This window comes from Leopardus geoffroyi, chromosome C2, assembly GCF_018350155.1.
Source record: "Leopardus geoffroyi isolate Oge1 chromosome C2, O.geoffroyi_Oge1_pat1.0, whole genome shotgun sequence".
In the NCBI taxonomy this organism is placed as follows: Eukaryota; Metazoa; Chordata; class Mammalia; order Carnivora; family Felidae; genus Leopardus; species Leopardus geoffroyi.
The window spans coordinates 75,090,996-75,117,889 of NC_059333.1; the positions used below are offsets into that span (position 1 = coordinate 75,090,996).

Here is a 26,894-nt window from a genome sequence, read left to right on the forward strand (position 1 = left end):
GCTTTATAAGACACCCTCACGAGTGCACATTTTACCCTTTTGATTCCCAAACACTGGTCCCTGAAAAAACTGTGCCAGAATCAAGTTGAAGAATCTGTAAAGAATAGATTCCTAGACCCTGCTCCAGACGTCCTGAATTAGAATCTTTGGTGGTGGAGCTAGAATTGGTTAGAATGATTGTGTTGCCAGCCTGGTGGACACAATGATGCTGCTCCTGGAAATGAGAAATGATATGGTAGGATTCACCTTTCCAAAGAATATTGTATCATGGTGGGAGGAAGGTTGGTGGGAGGAGGAGAGACCAGGCAGGAGGTGTTTGAAATATCTTAGGTGAGAGATTCAGTTGCAACTGCCGCCTTGACACAGAGGATGCTGAGTAGAGAGTGGATTTGAAAAGTTACTTAGACTTGGGGAAGCCTGGGTGGCCAGTCGGTTAAGCGTCTGACTCTTGATTTCAGCTCAGGTCATGATCTCAGGGTTCGTGAGTTCGAGCCCCGAGTCGGGCTCTGCACCAACAGCACAGAGCCTGCCTGGGATTCAATCTCTCCCCCCTCTCTCTCTCTCTCTCTCTTTCTCTTTCTCTCTCTCTCTCTCTCAAAATAAATGAATAAACTTAAAAAAAAAAGAAAGATACTTAGAATTGAGAAGATTTCATGATCCATAGATTGTGGGGTAAGAGAGAAGAGGTGAACAGGATGAGTAGGATTAAGGGTGTCTTTAAGGTTCCTAGTTTGTACAGTTGGCCGGGGGCGGGGGTGGGGGGGGGGAGTTGATGCAAGCACTGAATCCCACAGGGAAAAGTAGGAACAGGTCGGGAGTTGAAGTGACAATAATAGTAGCAAATACCTATATGGTGATCGACGTGGACTAGGAACTTTACACACAGTAACGTACTTAATTCTCTCAGAAACCCTGTAAGGAATTATCACGTCTCTTCTGCAGATGAGGAAACTGAGGTGTAGAGAGGTTAAGTAGCATGACCAGATTCATTTGGCTAAGTAAATGAAAGGCTATGGCTTCAGCCCAGTTTAAACATAATTGTTTACTGCCTCTTAATTTTTCTGAATTCTGAATGTATTACTTTAGCTGTTAATGGTGGCAAAAACAGCAGGGCTGTAACTGAAAGAAATACAACATTAGGAGACAGGAGACTACTAGCATTGTTGTGTTGGCTCTGCCGTTATTTATTCTTTCACATTTAAAGCAAATCACAGTCACCTCTCTTTGACTTTGTCTCATTTACAGGGTGGAGATAATAAAACCTTACTAGCTTGAACCAGGGACCAAGGCCAATGGCTTCTTGAGGCCTTCTCTAATACACACAAAGGATATGATTTCAAAAGTTCTAAAACAGGTGGATAAAATCACTGTGAAATATCTTAAGAAATTTAAGTGACACTTTTGATTTTTTTCAAAGCACTATGAGTGTTTTAGTCAAGAAAAGGACAACCCATCTGGAGGCATTATGCCAAGTGGGAACTGAAATTTATGGCAGTTGTTATGTGAATTACTTCTGAATAAAGAGTAAACCCACTGATAAATGATTAACCAGTGCTGAACCCTATAGGGTCCTCAGGTCTCCAGAAGACATAGAGCACAGGAACTTGGCCTTCAGAAGCATTGGTGCATTGGTGACGTGTCCAGAGGAGATTCATTCCTGGGTGCCAGTTTCAAGGCTTTGCCGCTATTTTAAAGCATTGTGAAGACTAGCCAGAGTGGGACCGCCTACCTACATGGCCTAAATCCCATTTCTGGATGCCTGTCATGTAAACCTTGATAAGTTGTCTGAAACCACAGCCTGGGTAGAGATGGAAGGCAGCTCAAAACACTGCCTCCTCAACTCTGTCCCCAGCCTAAGGCCTCCCTTATGGAGAATGAACACAGCTATGCCCTAGATGCCCCCTCAGGTATCAGGGCAGAGGGGAGGCCCCAGTGTGCTGTGTGCTTTCCAGAGAAATATGTCCCCCAGGCTAGGACACTTTCTGATTTTACTAGTTATACACAGAGGGCTCTGGCTGGGACTATAATTATTTTGGCATTTCCAGGATCTATTAGTATCTCTCAGCCATGAATGGAAGATTTTGAAACTGTGACTCAAGTCTCAGAATCAGTAGAGATGATATGGTGAGATTAATGTTTTGAGGCCAGTTCAAAAACAAAATAATCCAAGAAATGAATTGGGTAGATAAATAATTACTTTTACTTGCTTTTTTAATGGAAAAATGAGGTTGATTTTTATGGCACACATTTACCTTCAACGTTGCTCTCCTTCAACTTGGAATCATCAAGCAAAGAATGGATCTTTAGGTAGGAGACCATGCCACCTTGTGGAGGTTTTTCCTTTAGCCCAATTACAGCAGAGAGTTATTTACTTGCCATTTTCTCTGCTCTCCCAAATGTGGTCTGCTTGCTCTTCCCAGAGTACATTATAGACTTTCTCTGCCAGGGACATGTCTTCTCCTTGATACCTGACCACCATGGTCCTGCCGATTTACCAGAAACCCATCTCAAATCCGATTCCATGCCTTAAAGCTGTATGGGAACCCCTGGGTCACACTCGATCGTTTCCTTGTCTGGAGTAGATTTAACTGCCTATTCGCGCAATTTTCACAAGGTTTTATAGTAGAGTCATGTGTTTATCCTTCTCCCCCAATAGCTTGTGAGAGACAAAACCTCCAGGTCTCTTTTTTTTTTTTAATTTTTTTTTTTTCAACGTTTATTTATTTTGGGGACAGAGAGAGACACAGCATGAATGGGGGAGGGGCAGAGAGAGAGGGAGACACAGAATCGGAAACAGGCTCCAGGCTCTGAGCCATCAGCCCAGAGCCCGACGCGGGGCTCGAACTCACGGACCGCGAGATCGTGACCTGGCTGAAGTCGGACGCTTAACCGACTGCACCACCCAGGCGCCCCAGCTCCAGGTCTCTTTTTACAAAAGTACTAGTTCTCTGATCTTTTGGGCATAGAAGCAAACAGGGATACCTCTTCAGTTTTCAGCCATCTGTGCCTGCATTACTCAAGTGGTGTCTCCTCATGCTCTTGTCCCTTCCCCAACGGTGACCTCCTAGGCTTGCCACCGAGTGCTAAGCTTCTAGAAGGGGTAGAGAAGGTTATCTGTTACCCTTATTCAACTTTGTCTTAGGCAATCCCTTTGTGTCTGGGCTTTGATGAGCGGTGCTTTATTAATATTCCTGTTTATCTTCTCCATGGCAGCTATGTCTTATATCTGAAGTTGGCTTCAGTTGGCTTTTCTGCCCCTCCGCCAGCAGTTGCTTGGGCTTGATTTTGTAGAATCTTGGTTTCAGGATGGCAAGTTGTAGAAGATATTTACTTCTATCCTTCATCCAGCATCAGTGGGTTTTTGCTTTCGTTCTGGTAGAGAATTTCCTGCTTAGAAGTAGCTGGCCTTTGTTAATCTGGTCCTAACAGTTTTATTCTCAGACTTTATACAGGGGGCCTTCTGGTAACTGAGGATATTACGTGTCCTCAGACTACACCAGTGGGGAAAAATTGCCTTTCTTTCCATAGTTGCAGCAAAATACTCATTTGTTTTCTCACTGGCTCTGATTAGATCATCCCCTTTTCAAACTTATTAGTGCGGCCAGGAGAATACCAAGCTCTGAGGCACATGTCCATGTCTGCAGTTGGGGTCAGAGTCAGCTCTACATGAAGTAAAGCTGAGGGTGGTGAAGTGGGTGGTTTGACAGAAAAAAGTAAGTGAGACAAATGGGGACTGAGTGGTCTCAACAAAAAATATCAATGGAAACCAGAATTTCCAGTCTGATAGTCAATAAATAATAGTTTAACTGAACTGAATAATGTTTATTTTTTAAATGTATATTTATTTATTTTTGAGAGCAAGAGAGAGCAGGGGAGGGGCGGGGGGGGGGGGAAGAGAGAGAATCCCAAGCAGGCGCTGCACTGACAGAACCCACGCAGGGCTCGAAACCGTGAACTGTGAGATCGCGACCCGAGTCGAAATCAAGAGTTGGATGTTTGAGCCACCCAGGTGCCCCATGAAAGACATTGTTTAAAGTAGGCAGTTCCCCTATGTAATTTTCTTTGCTAGAGAGAATATAACATTTGGAGCTTTCTTGCTGGTATTTTAGATTATCTGTGAAGAAGTAGAAAAGGGCTTTTAAATATATGTGCTTATTTTTCTAAAAAGAAATAAATATTTATTTTTCTAATTTTAAAAGTGAAACATATTCAGAGATTAAAATGTGTGCAACACAGATGTAAAAGAAGAATCACAATGATTCCATCACCCAAGGCATATGTCATTAGTATTTTATCTGATCTATTTATCTTCCAGTCTTTTTTGTCTGTGCCTCACCTTTTTTCAATTAAATTTGAAATTGCACTGTGTAATTTTATGTTGTTTCTCTTCACTTAATATTATTACATATGTTTTTCCTCATGTTATTAAAAATACATAATAAACATTATTTTAATGACATAATATTACTTAATAATTACTCTATTCTTATATTTGAAGATTGCTTTTTATTTACTTCTACTACTAATATTGCAGTGAACATTTCTGCATATGAGTCTTGTCTGTGTTTTGTGTAAGTTAGAGGGATTTCTTTCTTTCTTTCTTTCTTTCTTTCTTTCTTTTTTTTAAGTTTATTTATTTTGAGAGAGACAGAGACAGCACAAGGTAGGGAGGGACAGAGAGAAAGGGAGAAAGAGAATCCCAAGCAGGCTCTGCACTGTCAGCAGAGTCCCACACGGGGCTCAAACCCATGAACTGTGAGATCATGACCTGAGCTGAAACCAAGAGTCCGATGCTTAACTGACTGAGCCACCCAGGTGCCCTGGGATTTTTTTTTTTTTTTTTTTTTTTTTAAACAGAGTCTTTCTTAGTGGCCTAAAATCATACCCTTTGGAGGCATGCACATTCTTTCAAAATCCTTCTAAGGAGTAGAGATCTAGGCTAATAAGGAATTGCCAGGATAGGATCTGGTTTTGATGCTCAGAAGTGCATGTTTGCCATTGTCCATCCCAGAGAACTAGGAAGAGAGAGTGTGTACTAGGAAGTTGAAGTGTCTACTTAATGGCTTTTCAGGCAAAAATAGCAAGTGCCTATAAAGGGTCAGTTCTCAGCGCAGCGCACGATGAGGCTCTAGTAACAAACTAGGGGGCCTTCATATTTCATTTCAGAAAATTTCCCATGTAGCTTCCTCCCGCTGTTTCTGCTATATGAGGAATAAGTAAAAGTTAGAATTTCTATTATTTTGGTATCAAACTGTATCCCCTGTCGTCACAGTTATAGTATCTGTTCTTTAATAAAAGCCTGATTGTGGGGGATTTCAACCTTATGGGGAGAAAAATCTAATCATCTTCCTTCTGAACTTTTGCATAAGCTCCCAGAACAGGAAAACAATTTTTTTTGAGTTTTAACATTATTGAAATAATTACATACAGAGTACCTGTGAGTAAATTCATTGGCCAATTAAAAAATAGCGAGAATATGCAAATAAAAGTGGAATATTTCATTACCCCAGGGACGATGTACTTTTCTAACATTTGTGGACTATTTACTAGTCCTATGCCCATTGCTACGCACTTCGATGTGATACTTTATTCACGGTAACCTCATTAGGTAAATACCATTACGATAGGCACAAAAACCAAATGTTTCCGTTGTTTCTCTATGGCAGGGGACCACAAACTATTGACTGTGGGTGAAATCAGGCCCACTAACTTATTTGAAAATAAAGTTTTGTTGGAAAACAGCCGCCTGCATTTGTTTGCAGATTGTCTCTGATTGCTGTTGTACCACAAAGGCAGAACTGAATGCTTGTCAGAGAGACCACGAGGCTTACAAGGCTGAAAATATTTCCCGTGTGTTACTTTACAGAAGAACTTTGCTGACCCTACTCTTGTCCTTCTGATCGCTTTTATTTTTTTCTGGCCTTATTTTTATTTATTTATTTATTTAACATACACGTGTGGGGGAGAGGCAGAGGGGAAGAGAGAGATCTTAAGTAGGCTCCATGCAGAGCACAAAGCTGACGCAGGGCTCCACCTCATGACAGTGAGATGATGACCTGAGCCAGAATCAAGAGTCGGTTGCTTAACCAGCTGAGCCACCCAAGCGCTCCTGATGTCATTAAAGAAAACCAAAACAAAACTCTTTCTTTATTGCCATGGTAAAATGCTACTTGTTAGGGTTGTCCAAGTTTTCTCATCTACCAGTGATGGTTTAGTTAAGGTCTGGAAAGTTTTGGGCTGGTGGTATTTAAGGATCTAGACTGGCTGTCAGTGTGGTCAATAGATATTTACAAACTGCTGTGGTGGAAAGTACTCTGTTTCGAAGCCTGGGTTCTTTCTGATATGGATTTTTCCATTAACCATTCATTTTGTGTGAGGAGTTCCCCTTGCCTGGCTTCCTTCCCCACCCCCACCCACCATCTCTAAATAGATCTAGATCTGTAGGATCTGTCTAATGTAGCTACATACCTATATCTTCATTTTGAGGTTGCCCAGACCCTTGCTTACCAGCATGAACACTGGTGTCCAGATCCATAAGAAGCATCACCTGTTGGAAATAGTACAGTCATTTATAACCAAGAGCCAGTGGATCCTTAGGTTCCCCCAAATCATGGAATTTCAGATATCACTCAAAGAGAATCTAGTCCAACACATTCGTTTAAAAAAAATTCTTTTATGGGGCGCCTGGGTGGCGCAGTCGGTTAAGCGTCCGACTTCAGCCAGGTCACGATCTCGCGGTCCGTGAGTTCGAGCCCCGCGTCAGGCTCTGGGCTGATGGCTCAGAGCCTGGAACCTGTTTCCGATTCTGTGTCTCCCTCTCTCTCCGCCCCTCCCCCATTCATGCTCTGTCTCTCTCTCTGTCCCAAAAATAAATAAACGTTGAAAAAAAAAATTAAAAAAAAAATTCTTTTGTAACAATAATTGTAGATTCATATATATACGTTTGCAAGAAATACTACATAGAGATTCTGTGTACATTTTTCTCCATTGGTAATATCTTGTAAAACTAAAGTAAAATGTCACAATCAAGGAATTCATGCTGATAGGGCAAGGTACAGAACATTTCCATCACCACAAGCATCCTTCATTTTGTCTTTTTATAACCACATCCATTTTTTTCCCATCCACACGGACTCCTTTAGTCCTGGCAACCACTATTCTGCTTCTGTTTCTACAATTTGGTCATTTCAAGAATGTTCTATATATAATCATACAGTATGTGAACTTTAGGATTGGCTTTTTTACTCAGCATAATTCCCTGGAGATTGATCTAAATCGTTGTGTGTATCAATAGTTTATTCTGTTTTATTGCTCAGTAATTTTCCATGATATTCCATGGTGCCCTGGTTTATTTAATCATTCATCCATTGAAGGACATCGTAGCTATTTCCGGTATTTGGCTATTATGAATAAAATTACTCTAAACATTTGTGAATAGGTTTTTATGTGAACATAAGTTTTTATTTTTCAGAGATAAACTCTCAGGAGAGCAACTGCTGGGTTGCAAGGTGTTTACATGTTTAGCTTTTAAAGAAACTACCAAACTGTTTTCCAGTGTGGTTGTACTATTTACATTCCCACCAGCAACGTATGAGTCATCCTGGTTCTTCAAATCTTTTACCATTTTGACCGCTTATCTCTAACCATTCTATATATAGCTATAGTAATATCTCATTGTGGTTTCAATTTGAATTTTCTTAATAGCTAATGATTTTGAACATCTTTTTGTGTGCTTACTTGCCATGTGTATTTTCATGTTTTTTTTGTCAATTATGTAATTGAGTTGTTTGGTATTTTACTGTTGAGTTTGAGAGTTCTTTATGTATTCTAGATACTAGTCCTCTATCGAATATGTAGTTTGCAAATATTTTCTCCCAGTCAATAGCTTTTCTTTTTCTCCTCTTAACAGGATCTTTTGCAGAGCAAAAGTTTAAAATTTTTATGAAATCTAACTTATAAATATTTTCTTTTGTGGATAGTGCTTTGGATGTCAGGTCTAAGAACTCTTTGCCTAGCCCTATGTACCTAGGTTGTTTCCTACTTTTTTTTCTTAAAACTTTATGTTTTATATTTAAGTGTGTGATCCACTGTGAATTAGTTTTTGTATAAGGTATAAAATTTAGATTGAGGTTCATTGTTTTGCCTATGGATATCCAATTACTCCAGTGCCATTTGTTGAAAAGTCTATTTTTTCTTCATTAAATTGCTTTTGCACATTTATCAAAAATCAGTTGGGCAGAGTTATGTAGGTCTATTTCTTGGTTTTTATTCTGTTCCATTGATCAATGTGTCAGTGCTACACAGTCTTGATTAAGGAAGTATAAAATAATTTTTAAAATCAGGTAGACTTGTTTCCACTTAATTCTCATTTTTTCAAAATTGTTTTAGCTATTATAGTTCATTTGCCTTTACAAATAAATTGTAGAATAACTTTGTTCATATCTACATACATTTTACTGAGATTTTGATAGGAATTGTATAAATCTGTATATTAGTTTGAGGAGAATTAAAATCTCTACTATATAGGGGTGCTGGGGTCGCCCAGTTGGTTAAGCATCCAACTCTTGATTTTGGCTCAGGTCATGATCTCATGGTCATGGGATTGGGCCCCATGTTGGGCTCTGTGCTGAGTGTGGAGCATCCCTGTGATTCTTTCTTTCCCTCTCTCTCTGGCCCTCTCTCACCTCTCTGTCTCAAAATAAATAAATAAACTTCAAAAAATAATTAAATCTTTACAATGTTAAGTTTCCCATACCATGGACATGATAAGTCAGTCCATTTATTTAGAAGTTTCTTTAATTTCTCTTATCAGCATTTTGTAGTTTTCAACATGCAAGTCTTGTATGTGTTTCATGAGATTTATACCTAAGTATTTCATTTTTTTGAGAGATTGTAAATAGTCTTGCATTTCAAATTTTAGTATTCAATGTTTATTACTAGGTTATAGAAATATAATTAATTGATTTTTATAAGTTTATCTTGTATCTTATAACCTTCCAGGAGGGTTTTTTTTTTTTTTTTTTTTTTTTTTGTAGATTCCTTGGGATTTTCATATAAAAACATATATCACATGCAGGTAGAAACAGTTTTATTTTATTATTTTTTTAATGACTTAATTATTTTTTTATTTTTTATTTTTTGAGAGAGAGAGAGAGAGGGAGGGAGAGCCTGAGCAGGGGCGGGGCAGAGAGAGAGGGAGACACAGAATCCGAAGCAGGCTCCAGGCTGCAGCCTCCCAGCTGTCAGCAGAGAGCCCGACGCGGGGCTCAAACCCAGGAACTGTGAGACCTGAGCCGAAGTCAGCCACTTAACCAACTGAGCCACCCAGGTGCCCTTGGAAACTGTTTTAAATCTGTATGCTGTTTGTTTCTTTTTCTTCTCTAGCTACAACTTCTTATGTTGAGCATGAGCAGTAAGAGGAGACATTTTCATCTTGTTCCTAATCTCACTGGGAGAACATTCACTGTTTCATCATTACATATAGTTACCTATGTGTTTTTAAAGATGCTTTGTATCAAGGTGAGGAAGTTAGTTTTCATTTCTAATTCCCTGAGAATTTTATCATGAATGGTTGTAAAATTTTGTCAAAAGTTTTTTTCCATGCCAATTGATATGATCATGTCGTTTTTATTTAAAATTTTTTTTTAATGTTTTTATTTATTTTTGAGACAGAGAGAGACAGAGCATGAGCAGGGGAAGGGCAGAGACAGAGGGAGACACAGAATCCAAAACAGGCTCCAGGCTCTGAGCTGTCAGCACAGAGCCTGATGTGGGGCTCGAACTCACAGACTGTGAGATCGTGACTTGAGCTGAAGTCGGACACTCAACCGACTGAGCCACCTAGGCGCCTCTGGTCATGTGTTTTTTTTTTTAATCTGTTAAAATGGTGGATCACATTGATTTTTGAGTGTTAAAGTAGCTTTATATCCCTGGAATAAATCCTACTTGGTAATGGTGTGTAATTCTTTTAACATATTGCTGCATTCTATGTGTTAGTGTTTTGTTCAGGGTTTTTGCTTCTGTGTTCCTGAGGAAGATTGGTCTACAGTTCCCTTCTTTTTTCTTTTTTCTTTTCTTTTCTTTTCTTTTCTTTTCTTTTCTTTTCTTTTCTTTTCTTGTCTTTTCTTTTCTTTTCTTTTCCTTACTTTACTTTTTCTTTCTTTCTTCCTTTCTTTCTTTCTTTCTTTCTCCCTCCTTTCCTTCTTTCCTTCCTTCCTCCCTTCCTCATTTAGTAAGCACTTACTATGTGTGAGTCCCTGTGCTAGCTATTAGATATACAAAGAAAAGCCCTAGGCTCAATATCTGGCGGAGGATAGACTTCAGTGGGCTAGTGCTATGACAGCAGAACACATGAGATTCTGAAAGAAGCTACAGCCAATTCCTGGAAGACTTCAGTGGAAAAGTGCCAATTGAAAAGAATCTAGATGCATGAACAGGAGTTTACGAGCAAGCCCAGTTAGGGGTGAAGGACATTCTAAGTCACGGAGACACAATGTACAAAGGTATTGACATGTGAAAGAACAAAGCACATTCCATTCAGAGAACTGACTGTTGCTTGGCAAAGCTGATGTGCAGGGTGTGTGTGTGTGTGTGTGTGTGTGTGTGTGTGTGTGTGGTGGAGTGGGATGCAAAGAACAGAGAGTTGAGGCTGAAAAGATAGTGTGGGGAAGATTAAGAAGAACTTTGCATGCCATTCTAAAGGGATTTAAGAGTTTTAAGTAGGTAACCAACTACTTTCTGGGCATTAGCACTATAGGTCACATCCTGAGAAACTCTTCAGTCTTGGACAAACTGGGATGGCTGGTCACTGTAGTAAGGAATTGTAATCAGGTGTCTGTTTTAGAAAGGTAACTCTGTAGCAATGTGGAAAACAATGTAGACAGAAGTGAAACTGGACACAATGCCTCTTGCAGTGATTCTAGTGTGAGCACAGGTTGAACTAATGAAGTATCAGGAAGGGAGAAGAGGAGACCAACTTGAGAAATATCTGGGAGACATAATCAATAGACATCGAACTAATTAGATGTGGAGGGAGAAGGAGAAAAATATTAAAGGGAATCCCTAGATTGCTGAGTCATATAACTGGATGTGTAGAAGCAGTGGCGGAGTGTGTGGTTAATGTGTTTGGTTGTGTTTATTTATTAAAAAGATTTTTTTAAATGTTTATTTATTTTTGAGAGAGAGAGAGAGAGAGAGAGCGTGAGGGAGGGAGGGGCAGAGAGAGAGAGGGAGACACGGAATTTGAAGCAGGCTCCAGGCCCTAAGCTGTCAGCACAGAGCCTGACACGGGACTAGAACTCACGAACCGTGAGATCATGACCTGAGCTGAAGTCAGACACTTCACCGACTGAGCCACCCACGTGTCCCGCTTGTGTTTGGTTTTAAACTTAAGTTTAATTTGACTGAGGAGGCTTTGTAGAGAAAGTTTTATTGCAAAGTGTTTTTAAAGATTGCTAGGATTTATTTTTTGCTGGACAAGGGAACAAGAAGGTTGGGGCAGGCCTCGGCAAAACAAAAATAAAAAACCTGCTTGAATTAAGGCATATTGGTGAGTAGGGTATTTCTACGAATGTGAGTAGTTACATGACCTACTCCGTTTAGGTGCTATTTTGCCTGATATGACTGATTAGACTAAGGGAAATAAGAGAAGACAAGGGCATTGCTTCGCCGTAAATATAGGATAAGGCAAGGCTACCCAACTGGTGTGCCGTGAATGGCACTAGGGTGCTAGAGATGGAGTACAGGGGTTCTTGCAGGACTGTTGGGATATTGATCCTCTCTAGTTTTAAGTAGCCTCCTCTATTTATCTGATCTGCACTGTGTGGATATTGTCATTTTACTATGGGTATCATTTTCCGTGTAATTATGGAAAAGATGTGGGAGCACTGTACTGAGGGAATCCTTTCTTTTGTTTAAGTTAGAGTTAAATCGACTTCAAAGTTACCGAAGTTTTTATTAGAATGCAAAATAACAAAACAAAAATTAAGTTTCTATTTCTTTCTGACTCATAGACTTTATTTTTTCCCAGCTTTATTGAGATGAGATTACATATAACATTGTGTAAGATCAAGGTGTTCCATGTAATGATTTGATATACGTACATATTGTGAAATGATTAAGTTCTTTATAAACAAAAACTGGATCTTTTTTCACCATCCCTGGTGGGACAAATGCTATTATTTCTAAAAACTATATACCCATTAAAATAAAAGCATCTGAAGTTTAGGTCATTTGTCTGCTGTTTTTGAAATTAGTGGGAGTGTAGCTATTAGTATTTGAATTCTTGCAGAATGACTATTATGAGATAGGGAAAGAACTTGATTAAAAAAGAACGAGCAAAATATACTGATATTCATATAAGAGTGTGTAACCTTTCCCCTCTTTTATTGTGAAATATATTCTTATATATATTAATATTATATATTATATCTATATAAAATGCACGAATACTTTTGTACAGATCAGTGGATAATTATAAGGTGAACATTTATTAACCATCATATAGGTTAAGAAATAGAATAATGCCTAACCAGTTTAGAGAAACCAGTTAGAGGGGAGCATTAGTGTGATATTGTGAAATTTGAATATGGTTTGGGTATTAGTTGAGATAAAAAAAATCACTGACCTGGAAAAAATGGAGGCCAGTGAATGAAAAAAGCAGACTGTATAAGAGCATTTACAGTATGGTTTCATTTTGGTTAAAGAAACAACATATATGCAGTAAGTTGTTAATTGTGGTGATCTCTGCGTTGTGGGAATGTCAAGTTTTCATTGGTATTTTTATTTTCTGATCTTTAAAGTGTGCTTGGGGGGTTGCTTGGACAGCTCAGTCAGTTAAACACCTGACCCTTAATTTCGGCTCAGGTCATGATCCCAGGGTTGTGGGATCCAGCCCCGCTTCTGTATTAATAAAAGCATAACGCCTCCCAAGACGATGTCACAAATATCTGGCCCAGCATTTAGTGTCCCGAATTACTCTGTATCAGTTGGGTGTGAGGGGCGCCTGGGTGGCGCAGTCGGTTAAGCGTCCGACTTCAGCCAGGTCACGATCTCGCGGTCGGTGAGTTCGAGCCCCGCGTCAGGCTCTGGGCTGATGGCTCGGAGCCTGTTTCCGATTGTGTGTCTCCCTCTCTCTCTCTGCCCCTCCTCCGTTCATGCTCTGTCTCTCTCTGTCCCAAAAAATAAATAAACGTTGGAAAAAAAAAAAAAGTTGGGTGTGACATCCCAGGATATTAGAAAAAGGTAGATATTCTGGTCTCCTTTATGTCCCACTATTCTCCCAAACAATTTTCCATTCTTACCAAGTTACTCATTTCCCTATTACTTACCCTAATTTCGCCTTTTGCCACATCTGTCCATTTGCTTGAAATTCCTCAGCAGGTTAGGAAGTCCCTTTTCTGTCAGTCAAAACCAGGATCATGCATCATGGCTTGACTGAATCGCGAGAAACCTTCCCCGAGGCTGTGCTCAGTTCTGACTGCCAGTTATGGAAATGAATCAAGTTGTCTTGTCACCCTGGGGAATGCTGTTGCTCGGTGGTGAATCTGGAGCAGTGGCCAGGGAGTCACCCTGTGACATGGTAGCCCCCTTTCTCCGAGCCAAGCATGGGGCTTCCTGCACGTGGCGCACACCCTTTCCCAGAGGGCTGAGTTCTCCAGCAGGTGGTCTGCACGGTATGTTGGCACCAATCTGCACAAATAGTGCAACAAAAACCATCTTCTATTTTTCTTTCAAATGAGGGAGCTTGAGTGAGGGCCACGTGGGCAGCTTTGAAGTGGAAATAGGCATCTCCGTGGAAGGAATTTATGACCTTAGAGGGACACCTATGAGGGGAATGCAAGCTGTCACATACTTAGTATCGGGGAAGTTCTTATTGTTACAGTACTTACAGGTATCCAAATTTAGAGGGATTCAGGAGATCATAATCCAAACCCCTTTCTGACAGATGGAGAAACTGAGGCCCAGAGAGGGAAAAGGGATTGTTGTAGAGGACCGCAGTTCAGACGAGAACCCCATCTCCAAGCCAGTCTTTTTTTTTTTTCCTACACCAGTGGTTGCGAAATTGTGGGCTCTGACCCTTGATGAGAGTTAAAGTTATTGCTTTGGGTCCAACAAGCATTGGTGTAATGTCTATAAGCAAAAGTAGAACTCAGTCATTTGAGAGTGTATGGCATTTTTTTTTTGAAATGTCATATGAATGTGAAAAAATATATACAACCACTTTAATAATAATTCAAAACCCATATGACTGTTGCCTGACTCAGAAAATGGAACACCACTAGCCCTCCAGAGATTCTCCTGGGGTCTGCCCTAACAAGGACCCATCTCTGTTGTCCCTCCAACCCCCATGCAGAAGTAACCTGTCACCTGGCTTGTATAATTATCATTTTCTTGACTTTTAAAATGTTTTTTTCTAACTATGTCTGCATCCCATAACAGTATTTTAAAGGTTCAGATGACTGAAATCATACTGATCATCTTCTTTTGTATTTTGCTTCTTCGGCTTATTATATTGGTGAAATGTATCCATGTTGCTGCACAAAACTGTAGTTTATTCATTGTCAGGGTGTCAGAATATAGCATTGTAAGACTTTACTTTTTAAAAAGTTAATTTTGGGGCGCTTGAGTGGCTCAGTCATTTAAGCTTCCGACTTCGGCTAAGGTCATGATTTTACAGTTCGTAGGTTCAAGCCCTGCGTTGGGCTCTGTGCTGGCAACTCAGAGGCTGGAGCCTGCTTTGGATTCTGTGTCTCCTTCTCTCTCTGCCCGTTCCCTGCTCACACGCTGTCTCTTTCTCTCTCTGTCTCTAAAAAATAAATAAATATTTTTTAAAAAGTTAATTTTATTGTTGGTGGACTTTTAGATTGTTTCCAGCTTTGAATTTTCCTTGTTTGTGTCTCTTGGTAACACAGGTGCACAAGTTTCTGTAGAGAAGATACTTACGTATAGAACTGCTGAATCACACAGTGTGCATATCTTTAACCATACTATGTGATGCCAAAGTGCCTTCCAAAGAGGTCTTGACAATTTCTCTGTCACCAACAATGGGAAGCAAGGGTTCCTCATTATAAAAACGGGTGGTAATCATTGTTCTCTCACATGCTTTCTGTTCATTTCCACTACATGGAAAGTAGTGGCCGTCTCAATGAGAAAGCTAGGTAATATAATGCTTCTAGAATGATTTTTATCTACACAGGCCCTTGTTTAGTCATATATATATATATATATATATATATATATATATATATATGTAGATATATATGTAGATATGTGTATATATAGATACAATCAATATATTTATATTGATTTTATGTTGTTTGAACAGGTAGAAACGGAGCTGTTCTGGTTGAAAGGGCAGTGTTTTGTGGGGGCGTGTGTGTTAAGTGGGAGGGAGCTCAGAGTACACCTGGGCCCCAGCTCAATGTCTGGCACATGGTGTAATTATTAGTAGGGTTATCTGAAAATGGAACAGCCTTCCCCAGGAAGTAGAGTTTGCTTCATTGGAGGTGTGGGAGTTCCATATTGTGAAAGAAATACAGGATCGGGTCATCTCTGATCTTTTCTAAAATCTTATGGTAAGTGACAAATAATCATACCTGGGGAGAAAGACATATAACAATACTTGGGAATATAATTTATTATCCAGATCAGTTGTCTATTGATCAAAGAGTAGGAGTCCGACTGACTTTGGAAGGAGATCATTGCTTTTCCTAGGCTCTCTTTCTATATGCCTTGGTTTAAGAAGTCTCTTAAGATCTCAGCTTCCTGAAGGACCTAGGTGACTCAGTTGGTTAAGCATCTGACTCTTGATTTCGGCTCAGGTCATGATCTCACGGGTCATGATCTTACAGAGAGTTGGGCTCTGCAATAATAGCATGGAGCCTGCTTGGGATTCTGCCTCTCCTTCTCTCTCTGCACCTCTCACCCTCGTGCTCTCTCTCAAAATAAATAACATTAAAAAAAAAAAAAACCTCAGCTTTCTTCCCTGAAAATATTTGACTGGATGTTTGCTGTGATTCATCAAGTTGTAATAGTCTATGATTACCATTTTTGGCTTTTCTGTTTACCAGTCTAAAAATATTCCAATCTAAGAAATTACAATATAATTGGATCCATTTGTGCACTCAAGCAGTATTTGTGGGCCTATCATGTGCTGGGAACTGTTCTACTCTGTGCCAGGGATCCCGCAATGAAAAAGACAGACAGAAGTTCTGCTCTTGTGGAATATTGCCAGGAACAGATCACAAAAAAATAAATAAATAAAAATATCAAATGGGGATAAAGGGCTTGTGGAGGTTTAAAATAGGATGATGTGCTACAGAGTGATTGGGTGACTTCCTGAGACCATGTGGTCAAGGAAGCCAAAATCTCAATGATAAGGAGGGGCCAGATATGTTGGGGCACCCCTGAGAGTTTAACAATTAACCTTAAGTCTAATCGCCCTCACAATAACAACAGCCTAGTTTTGAATAATGTTTCCAACCACTGCTATTCCATTTCAGTGTCCTAACAGTTTTGTGAGGGAGGCATAAGTGTTCTTAACTTTTAAGTGGGACAATGATTTCCAGATGATAAAACTAGTAAGTGACAAAGCCAGGTCTTGACTTCAAGTATTTGGTTCTTCTTACACGTGGCTTTTTCCCCTGCTCTGCCCAGTCTTGGGTGTTTACACTGTTCAGTGAGTAGACTGCCCTGACAGGATGGTAGCCCTACATACAGACCTGTCTGTGCTTTGTCTTACGTCACTCAGGTGTCACCAGAAACATTTTAATTTGAGCACCACACGAGAACCTAGAATATGCCTCTTGCCCAAGATTGCCAGACCAGAAGATTAGGATGTTGCTGGCAGAAACCACCATCTGGTTGCTGGGTGGAGTCCCTCTTGCCTAGTTCCCCTCTCTCTGCAGTTTGAAGCTTGTGAAAACCTGTTTGAGGGGAACCTAAGAACGTGTGTGAGCAGCACCTCAATTATGTCAAATAGCTCAAATGTGAGCAATTAGCAAGAGTTAAGCCCTGTCCCCCATGACACCTGCCAGATGACGATGTCAGACAGCTGAGAAGCAGCCTGGGGGGGGGCGGGGGGAGCATGGTGGGGTGGGGGAGGGGGCCGTGTTAAGTAAGAAGGACCTGACTCTGTTATCTATCGAAGGCTGATGAAAGGTACATTCTTTAACTTCTTTGAACCTTGCCTTCCTTATTTCTCTCCCACCGCTGAAATTAACTTTGTTATAGAGTTTTGATGATTAAATCAGAATGCAGGGGTGCCTGGGGGGGCTCAGTCTGTGTCCAACTCTTGATTTCAGTTCGGGTCATGATCTCATGGTTTGTGAGTTCCAGCCCTGCATTGGGCTTTTCACTGACAGCGCGGAGACTGCTTGGTATTCTGTCTCTGTCTCTCTCCATCCCTCCCCTCATGCTCTCTATCAAGATAAATTGAAATAAACTAAAAAAAATGTTTAAAAATCAGAATGTGGAAAAATATATATTTAGGGTGACTGGGACATAATATAAATTATTTACACAAACTATGTTTTCATGAGCTTCAGCCACGCAAGGTGGACAATTATTGACGGGGCAGGTTGTTACCACCCTGTCTGCCACTGATGGCTGGAACACTTTGCTTTTCTGCCAGCCAACTGGTGTCACAAAGAGGAGTTTCCACAGCCCAGGCTGGCAGCATCCTGGGCTGAGAAGAAGAAACCCTGATTAGCTGAAGGACACTGATGTCCCACACATGTCTGTTCTTTTTGTTTCCATAACCAGATTGCTGCCCAGCTAGAGAGGCCATGGGCAGCAGCCTCTTCCCCTGACTTGGCCTGAGGACACCCCCTTTTAGGGAAGCCAGGAGAGGTCCACTTGCTGGTTGGGGAGGGGCAAAAATGGAGGTGTAGATTTTAAGTGTTCAGCAACTTTTGGCCACCAGCTAGCTGGAGTGGAATACACATCCCTGATTCCCAGAGTCCCATCCCAAAGTGAATTATCTGGCCTGACATGACTAGGTTAATTGTAACCCCACAGTACACTGACTTGTTACACCTTAAACTAACATCTTGCCCTGAAATACACTCCCTGTTTTCACACTCCGTATCTTTTGCTCAAGGCTGGTTCCTCCACATGGAATGCCTCTTCTCCTACCCTCCTTTCCTGAGTATTGAAATTCCAACAATTCTCTCCAAGTCCAACCTCAAGGAACAAAGATCCTGGAATGACTTCTTAATTATCATCTTAGTGGGATCGCCTTACCACTTGAACCTCATGGCATTTTTCTCCCAGTGTTTTTCAGATGGCGCTTAATGTTTTCTGCTCAGAGGTATATTTTGATTAATTAATTATTAATTGATTTAATTCATTATCTCCCTTGTCAGCCCCTGGAGGGTGGGGAATTTATACTCAGCAGACCTACTTTACCCATGGCCTTAGACATGGTAGGCAATTTGAGTTGAACTTGAGCAAAGACACTTGAAGGCTTTATGCTGGGAGGTAGCAGCTAAACATTTCTATGATGAGTTCCTCCATTCTGGGGCCTGACACCTAACACAGGAGTCATTCCACTGTTTGCCATAGCAGTTGTGTGAGGTAATGCTTTGGCAAGAGAACTGGGAGTCATTGGCAAGAGAGATGACATTCCAAAACTAGGAATGAGCGAGAAGTGAGATTCCAGAGCTGGGAATGAAATTGACATTCCAGCTGTCTGTCAGAGGACAGTGAATGGCAGCCAGGTCACTTAGATCCCCAAAGGGTCCCCTCGAGGCTCACGCTTGCCATGACTCAATGGATGTCAACATTGTTAATGGAAAATGTGACTCAGCTCTTAAGTAGTGATATCTTTCTTTATTTCTAAAGTCATTTTTTTAGTTAGTATAGTGATATCTCTTCATTTCTAAAATAATTTTTTTTGTAAAGTAATTTCCAAACCTGTGAAATTATCATAGCTCACTCACAGGTAATTGTGCACACACCTTTTGGTCCAGAGCAGGAGCCTGGGCAGCAGATGCCCAAATCAGTTTGTTGTACACACCCCAAGATGTTGGTTTGCCTCTGTGGAAGGTAAGGAGTCTGTAAAACTCAGTCTTATCTTTAGCATCTTTTCAACCCCCAGAGACAGACAATAAGATGGAAAAAGAAAAATGAAAGCACTTGTTTATTTTATTTTTTTAATGTTTATTTATTTTTGAGAGAGAGAGAGAGAGAGAGAGAGAACATGAGCAGGGGAGGAGCAGAGAGAGAGATGGAGACACAGAATCCAAAGCAGGTTCCAGGTTCCCAGCTGTCAGCACAGAGCCCAATGAGGGGCTCAAACTCACAAACCTTGAGATCATGACCTGAGCCTCGGAAATTGGGTGCTTAAGGGACTGAGCCACCCAGGTTCCCCTGAAAGCACTTGTTTAAGAAAGCCAGCCTTAGAGATTGATGTGAGTGTAATGCAAGTGAAACTAGTTAACATTTCCTAATGACAAAAGGCAGGGCAGTATCTTGGGGTTGTTTATGATTCCTCCTCTCCCCTCTATGCCCCCCACCATGGAATGGTTTAATTTTTAAAGGGTCAGAGAAGAGGCTACAGTTAAACTTGGGCTAGGAACAAGAAGAGTAAGGGTTCATTACCGTCCTTCCTTCCTCCCTTCCTTCCTTCCTTCCTTCCTTCCCTCTTTCCTTTAGCACAATCACTCACTTATTCATCCATTTAGCATGTATTTACTGAGTGCCTACTACATGCAGATAATGTGCCAGATGCTGGGTAAACCATACTGGAGGAGACAAACTGGAAAGGATCCTAAACTGATAGAACTCAAAATCTTGTGGGAGCTGAAAAGGAGGGAGTTAGAGAAGCAAGCAAAAAATTCCAAGTACACATTGTGAAAATGGTAAAAAATATATATATATAAAGGGTGGGTGAGATCAGGGTCTTATCATTATACAGGACATTAGCTACTGCCCCTCTGAGACGGACACACTTAAAGGAGGCTTAAACAGATGAGGGGTAGCCAGCCATGGGAAGACCCTGAGGCAGGAAAGGGCTCTGTGACTGTGGCTGGCATGGCAGCACAGAATGAGGCGGCGGGAGAGTGGCTCTGTTTGGGGAGGGTGGCAGGTGCCGACCACAAGGGCAATTTGCATTCTCTCTTAGCACCTCAGTTTCCTCATCTGCAAATGGGCTGCTGAGTCCATTATGGGTCTTGAGTGACCACTTGGCATGAAGTGCAAATCCTTCTTTACCATCGATTTCAGTATCAAAATCCTCTAGCTCTCCTCTGGGTGCTAAGGAGGACATAGTAGGTACTGGGACCTAGAGACCTGCTTAGGTTAGTTAGGTGGGGGGAACTCAAATACCTATGTGGTTTATCAACCTCAGCATTGTTTGAGGCCAGAAAAGTTTTTGCTGTGGAGGTTGAGGGGCAACGGTGTCCTCTGCACTGTAGGATGTCAACTGCGTTGTGGGATATTTAACAATATTCCTGGAATATTCCTGGGCCCAGAAGCTATGTCGGTAGCACCTCTCACTCAGTTGAGAGTGACCAAAAAGCTCTCCAGCTATTGCTAAATGTCACCTGGGGACAGAATCACTCCTAGTTGAGAATCACTGGCCTACAGGGTGAGGTTGTAGCTCAGATGAACAGGCCCAGTAGGAGATGAGAAGTGAATCTGACATATGGTCTCAGTGTTGGGGAAAGGAGAAAACATGGCAGGGACCATGGTCCAAGACCCTCTCATTACTTGTCTATGTTGTGTTGTGTTATCTCAGCCTTTCCATCGGTTCTTTATAATAACGTGATGACCCCATCACCCCAACAAAGCTAGGACCTTGATGATAGTCTACATTGCACAATGTGGCCCCACCTTGTCTCAGTAGGGGTAACCATTGTCCTATATCATGTCTTCATCAATTCCTCACTTCCCTTTCGATGTAACTTTCTTTTATTTAAGTGTATCCCAAAAATACATTTGAATTTCATTGCTTTTAACTTTTTAAAAATGTTCTTTTTACTGATGTAATTGTTTGCACTGACTTTTGTCACTTCCTAGTTATGTCACTGGGAGTCAGCCATACTGTGGGGTGTTGCTGGAGTTGATTTGTCTGAAGTGCTGTGTAAGATCCCATTGTATGAATGTACTGCAGTGCCTTACCCTGTCTCCCACTGGATGGTGTTGGGATAGTTCCTGGGTTATTTGGTGCTCTCCAGCTGATTCTTCCAGTGCTGGGTACAATGTGGGTACAGTGCTGTCACAATTTCTGATTTATTAAAAAAAATTTTTTTTAATGTTTGTTTATTTTTGAAGGAAAGAAAGACAAAGCAGGAGCAGGGGAGGGGCAGAGAGAGAGGGAGACACAGAATCTGAAGCAGGCTCCACACTCTGAGCTGTCAGCACAGAGCCTGATGCGGGGCTCAAACCCACAGACCGCGAGATCATGACCTGAGCTGAAGTTGGTCACTTAACTGACTGAGCCACCCAGGTGCCCCAATTTCTGATTTATTTTAAAGAAAAGATAGAAGTCAGAATTTTTATGTGAAAGTGACTGGGGGACTAACATAAAGTTTTAAGAAATGCTTACCAGGCTGGCAAGAAACCTGTCGACAGGCCATTCTTCTTGAGCCTCCAGTTTAAGATTTCTGGATTAGGTCAATTCAGGTTGAGAGCATCTCGCTTCAATCTAGAAGTCAAATGAACTTAGGGGAGCCTGGGGAAGTCATTCTTCTGCATGAAAGGGTGTCAAGCAAGAAAATACTGAGGTGAAAACTGGAATAGGGTAGGGTTGGTGGTTGGGATAAGCAGTGATGTAAATTGCATTCATGTAGCATAGTTTGTTGTAGTTGCATGAAAATTACAGTGAAACATTCTCCTCACATCCCAAATTTGGAAATAAGGGAAAAAGATTATCTTAAGGGAGATTAAAAAAAATCACTTACACTTTCAAATATTTAATGAAGCCAGTAAAGAAATGCAAAATTGTCTTAAAGAGAATAAATGGCTCCCAGGCTAATGGGATTTGAGTGTAATTTGATTGAATTAATTAATATGTTCAAAGAAGGCATGTCAGTCAGGGTGGGAGATGGTCAGAAAAGAGTCCTTAGCCCGTTTTAAGCACTATGCTGGCATACGGCTCCCCTGGCGGGACAATCACACTGAAAATGGTGGTGTTGGGAAGAGAACAAAGTCTTAATACCTACCCATATATTCATCTCGTCGTGTGACTGTCACATACATCTCATTCTCCCATTCCGACCAATTTCTGGGACCTGGTGAACTTGAATCTTCCTGGAGAGAGGTGTTCTGCTAGCAGTCTCTGGGACTAGAGGGCTTAGAGCCACTCTCAGGACCTGGTGAGCCCCCAGATGATGACATTACCCTACAAGGCTTCTTGAAGTCAGCCAATGTCCTGCTCTCATCACCCTCTTGTGTGCATTTCCAGGAGTATTGTCTTCACACCTCTACAATCATTAATTGCTCACCTAGTGTCAAACCCTAAGTACAAGTACAGAGTATAACCTCTGGAAAGATCAGTCTTGATTCAGCCTTATAAACCTTGTAGGTCAGGTTTTATCCAGACTGTGGGAACTCCCTGAATCTATTTAGAGAAGATTATTTATATGCATCTGTGTGTATTTTTCTGGGGACAGGGTCTATAGATTTTTAAGAGGTTCTGTTGGCTGAGGTAGTTGAAATCATTGCTTTGGGGAGCATAAGTTTGACTTTTTGAGTATAGGGGTTCTGCAGGGAAGAAGATCTGGACACTTGGAAGCCAAAGTTTAAGCCCGTAGGAATGCAAAAGACCTAGATCTTCAGGGACAGAGAGAACAGAAGAATCTGTGGGTAGAAAGGGAGAGGAAGAAAGGGACAATGTGCTATTTCATAATGCATCTTGACTGCCATGAGTGTAATAGTCTTTTGACATTTTCTCAATATTCTTTTTTTTTTTTTTTTTTTTGGCTGGTTGATTCCCTTTGTGGGAGGTAAGGGTGGGGGCAGTGCAGAGTGGCAGGGATGGTTCCCTCAAGCATTTTCAGGGACATGGAAGGCACTCCATGGCATAGGAAATAAACAGCTACGGGATCATAAAAAACAGTACCATGCTAATGTTTGCATTTTTTAAGCCAGTATCTGTTAATGTCCCTTTAATGTAATTTGCAGTCAGTACAACTCAAGTCAGTACAATTCAACTCACTTTATTTTTTTTCAATATACAAATTTATTGTCAAATTGGTTTCCATACAACACCCAGTGCTCATCCCAAAAGGTGCCCTCCTCAATACCCATCACCCACCCTCCCCTCCCTCCCACCTTTCAACTCACTTTAGTAAGCAATAATTGAACACTCCTTGTCCACATTATTCCAGCCTTTCTACTACCAATGGATTATTGGCCATGAGCTATGAACTGATGTTGTAGTGTCCACAGAACTGAGAGCAGGTAAGCTTTTAAAGCAATGCTCTAGGGGTACCTGGGTGGCTCAGTCAGTTGAGCATCCGACTCCTGATTTCTGCTCATGTCATGATTCCAGGGTCATGGGATCGAACCCCATATTGGGCTCTGTGCTGATAGTATGAAGCTTCCTTTGGATTCTCTCTCTTTCTCTCTCTCTCTCTCTCTCTCTCTCTTTCTCTCTCTCCCTCTACCACTTTTTCCTGCTTGCACGCTCTCTCTCTCAAGTAAAAAAATAAACAAAAATAAAGCAACACTCTGGTGTAACTAGGGGATATTCACCTGGCCTGTCTACTTCTGTTCTGCTGTTCCAGTGTTCTTATTAATAGCACCCAATTCAGAGGACAATTTATATAGTCATCCCTCTATATAACCCTTTTATTGCTCTAACCTTGTTTGTTCTTATCATTTATGTGACTCTCTTCCCATTAAGCTAATGACCTCCTTGGTAGTAGAATCATTGTCTTTTTTTTTTTTTTACATTTTTTTTTTTACATTTTATTTATTTTTGAGAGAGAGAGACAGAGCACAAGTGGGGGAGGGGCAGAGAGAGAGGGAGACACAGAATCGGAAGCAGGCTCCAGGCTCTGAGCTGTCAGCGCAGAGCCCGATGTGGGGCTCGAACCCACGAACCGTGAGATCATGACCTGAGCTGAAGTCAGTCGCTTAACTGACTGAGCCACCCAGGAGCCCGTAGAGTCATTGTCTTATTCATCTCTGTGTGTAGCACATGTCTGCTCTTTGGTGGACCCTTAAAAATTATTTATTTAAATTGAACTGAAATTCAAGACAGAGTGAAAAAGGTCCTTAGAATGGCAATGACCAACTTACATTATCCTCCCATGCTGCAAAGGTCTAGACTGGAGGTCTAGTTTTGAGTTACTGATGAACTTTACTGCTTTAAGACACTTATTTTGTCTTCTTTTTCAGCTAAATGGAAGAGTAGGTGGAAAGTGCTTTGTGAAGGACTTTGAAGTACTCAGAAAATATTAGCTGCTGCCATTGTTACCAATAATAGTTGCTAATAATATCTATTACATATAATAACTTTAAACTTCAGTTTTCTTAGCTGGAAATTGAAGATAATAATTCCTGCTTACATTATTTTGATAACGAACATGAGTTTACTTTGGAAACTATAGAGGGCTCTCATTGCATAGCCTGTAAAAGAATGCATGCTAACAGGGAGATTTGTGCTTCTAGAATTGCCATAAGTCAGACATATTACATGGAGGGGGTAGCTCAATTGACTGACAATATAAAGAAGCTTTTAAATATAGCCTTCATAAAATATGATACAATTTCTGGGTCATTGGGTAGAAAGTTGACCTATTCCAAAGTATAGGAACATAAAAAAGTACATGGGAAAATTAGATGGGATGGACTTAGGACAGGTATGGGATTTAGGATTGGGATCCTGCTCAGTGTGAGCTCAAAGAAGCATTGCTTCAGGAATCATGAGGGGACAGAACGATTCCAGACTTGGCAGTTGGAGAGCAAAAGCTGGAGTTTGGGACAAAAGAGGATTCATATCAAGATAGACATTCTAGTTTGCAAAATCAGCCAAGAGCTTATGTTTCTGAGTTAATGTGAATGTTTCATCAAAGGCATGCCAAATGTGGACAATACCTAAGGCAGTCAGCCAGCACCTGCATTCACTGCTTGCTAATAAGAGGAAGGCACCCGAAAATTACACATGAAAGCAGCTTTCAGCCAATGATCTGATAATGCAATCTTTTCTGAGAATGCAATCTCTATCAGGTGAGTCAGAGAAGATGGCTGATTTAAAGTTGCAAGTTCCAGCATCCTTTTTATCCTAACAGGCATTCCGAGCAGGGGCAGAGCCATTGACACTAGGAATCCTTAGATCTAAATGCCAATAGACTAAGGGGTAGAATTTCGGGTCTACTTCTGGGCAGATGGTCAGATGGTAGCAGCAGCAGCATAAGCAGCAGCAGCGGTAAATGCTTACATAAGCACTTACCCCTAGTAACCCATTTAATTTTCACCACAGCCCTGGGAAGTGGGTATGATCACCGCCCCATCTTACGGATGGCAAACTGAGGAACACAGAGGTTAAATAACTTGCTCAAGTTCACACCGAGTAAGTGGCAGAGTTAGGCTTTGAATCCAACGTGCCTTGGTCCAGAGAATGTGCTGCTAACCAAGATGCTCAACACTTTTGGCCATGATAATCAGCGCAAAGCATACCTATGACTTTGTGTGATGTAACTGTGGGACTGAAGCCATAAACTTCAGATGGTTGGTTTTCCATTCTGTCCCAGGCTCTACTTGAAAGGAGGAAGTTTGTCCAGATTATAACTTTATCAGAGGTATAAGACTCTTGTTCATATTTGTATCATCCGGGGCCTCATATCCCCTCCCAGCTCATGGCAAGAGCTCAATAACCCATGTTGTTTCTATGGATTTTCCCCGACTCTGTAAAATTCTTTTTGCTACTGAATAAGAGAGGAGGGTGGTAATGCACAGCTCCACCCCAAACACCTGACAGCCACTTGACACTTAGTTATTCCTCCTCTTGTGGGTCAAACACTTTGATCACATCCCGACACTATACTTAAGGCTCGTTTCTGTCCTGCCCATGGAGTTGCTGGTCCCAGCCAAGGGAATCATCCGTTGCTGCGGTCATCTGGTCCTCCTGTCACAAGGCTCATGGTCATGCCTGTCAAGGCTGTGGATCAGACCTGGGTTTGAAGCTTGGAAGCAGAACTTCCTAGCTCGGTGGCCTTGGCCAGGTCTTTCTGAGCTCAGCCTCATCGTTATGAATGAGGGTAATCTTTTCCCATTCAGGGGCCACTGGCAAGACTTAAACAAGATAACATATCATCTAGCCTTGTGCGTGACACAGGGTAGTCAGGTGCTCAAATTATAGAAAGGGAGTTTCACAGTTTGATGGCGACTTCCTGGAGGCTTGGGATCCTGTGTTCCTTTGTCAGGGATCCTTCTCCATGTTCTCAGTCTCTCCTCAACTACTTCAGTCTCTGCCCCAGTTTTATACCAAAATCCCAATTGGTTCATTTGCTGTTTATTGTGCGTAACCAATATTTGGGCTCACTTTGGTTCTTCCCCAGGAGCTATTTGGCTACCGGACTCAAGGCTGCCGGAAAACCCTCTGTCTTGCTGGATCCATCTTCTCATTTGGGATCCTCCCCTTGGTGTTTTACTGGAGACCTGCTTGGCACGTGTGGGCAAACTGCGTCCCGTGTTCCTTGCAAGAGGCAGATGTCGTGTTGCTGAGGACAACAGTAAGTGTGTATCTGGCTTTGTACTTGGCGGCCCTTTCTTTTCCTGGACATCTCGTTACAGGGTGGCTGTGAGGAGATGTGCACACGGCAAGTTCCATCACAGCCTTGTGTTTTATTTACCAAGAACTCAATAATTTATGTATGGTGGGATCTCATTAAAAAGGCCGACTTCACAGGGCATTCCTTTTAAACTTGTGAGTTTTATGAATA

General features: G+C 41.3%; 1 protein-coding gene across 4 annotated transcripts in view; it reads left to right on the forward strand.

Moving 5' to 3' along the window:
- ATP13A4 (ATPase 13A4) overlaps positions 1-26,894 on the forward strand; it is a 125,788-nt gene that overhangs the window by 8,395 nt on the left and 90,499 nt on the right. For 3 of the 4 annotated variants that reach the window (XM_045502577.1, XM_045502575.1, XM_045502576.1), the window contains exon 3: positions 26,511-26,684. In XM_045502577.1, the coding sequence (XP_045358533.1) occupies positions 26,511-26,684 (174 nt within the window). Of the gene's footprint in view, positions 1-26,510; positions 26,685-26,894 lie in introns of those variants that run through there. The other variant, XM_045502578.1, reaches the window with a different exon arrangement.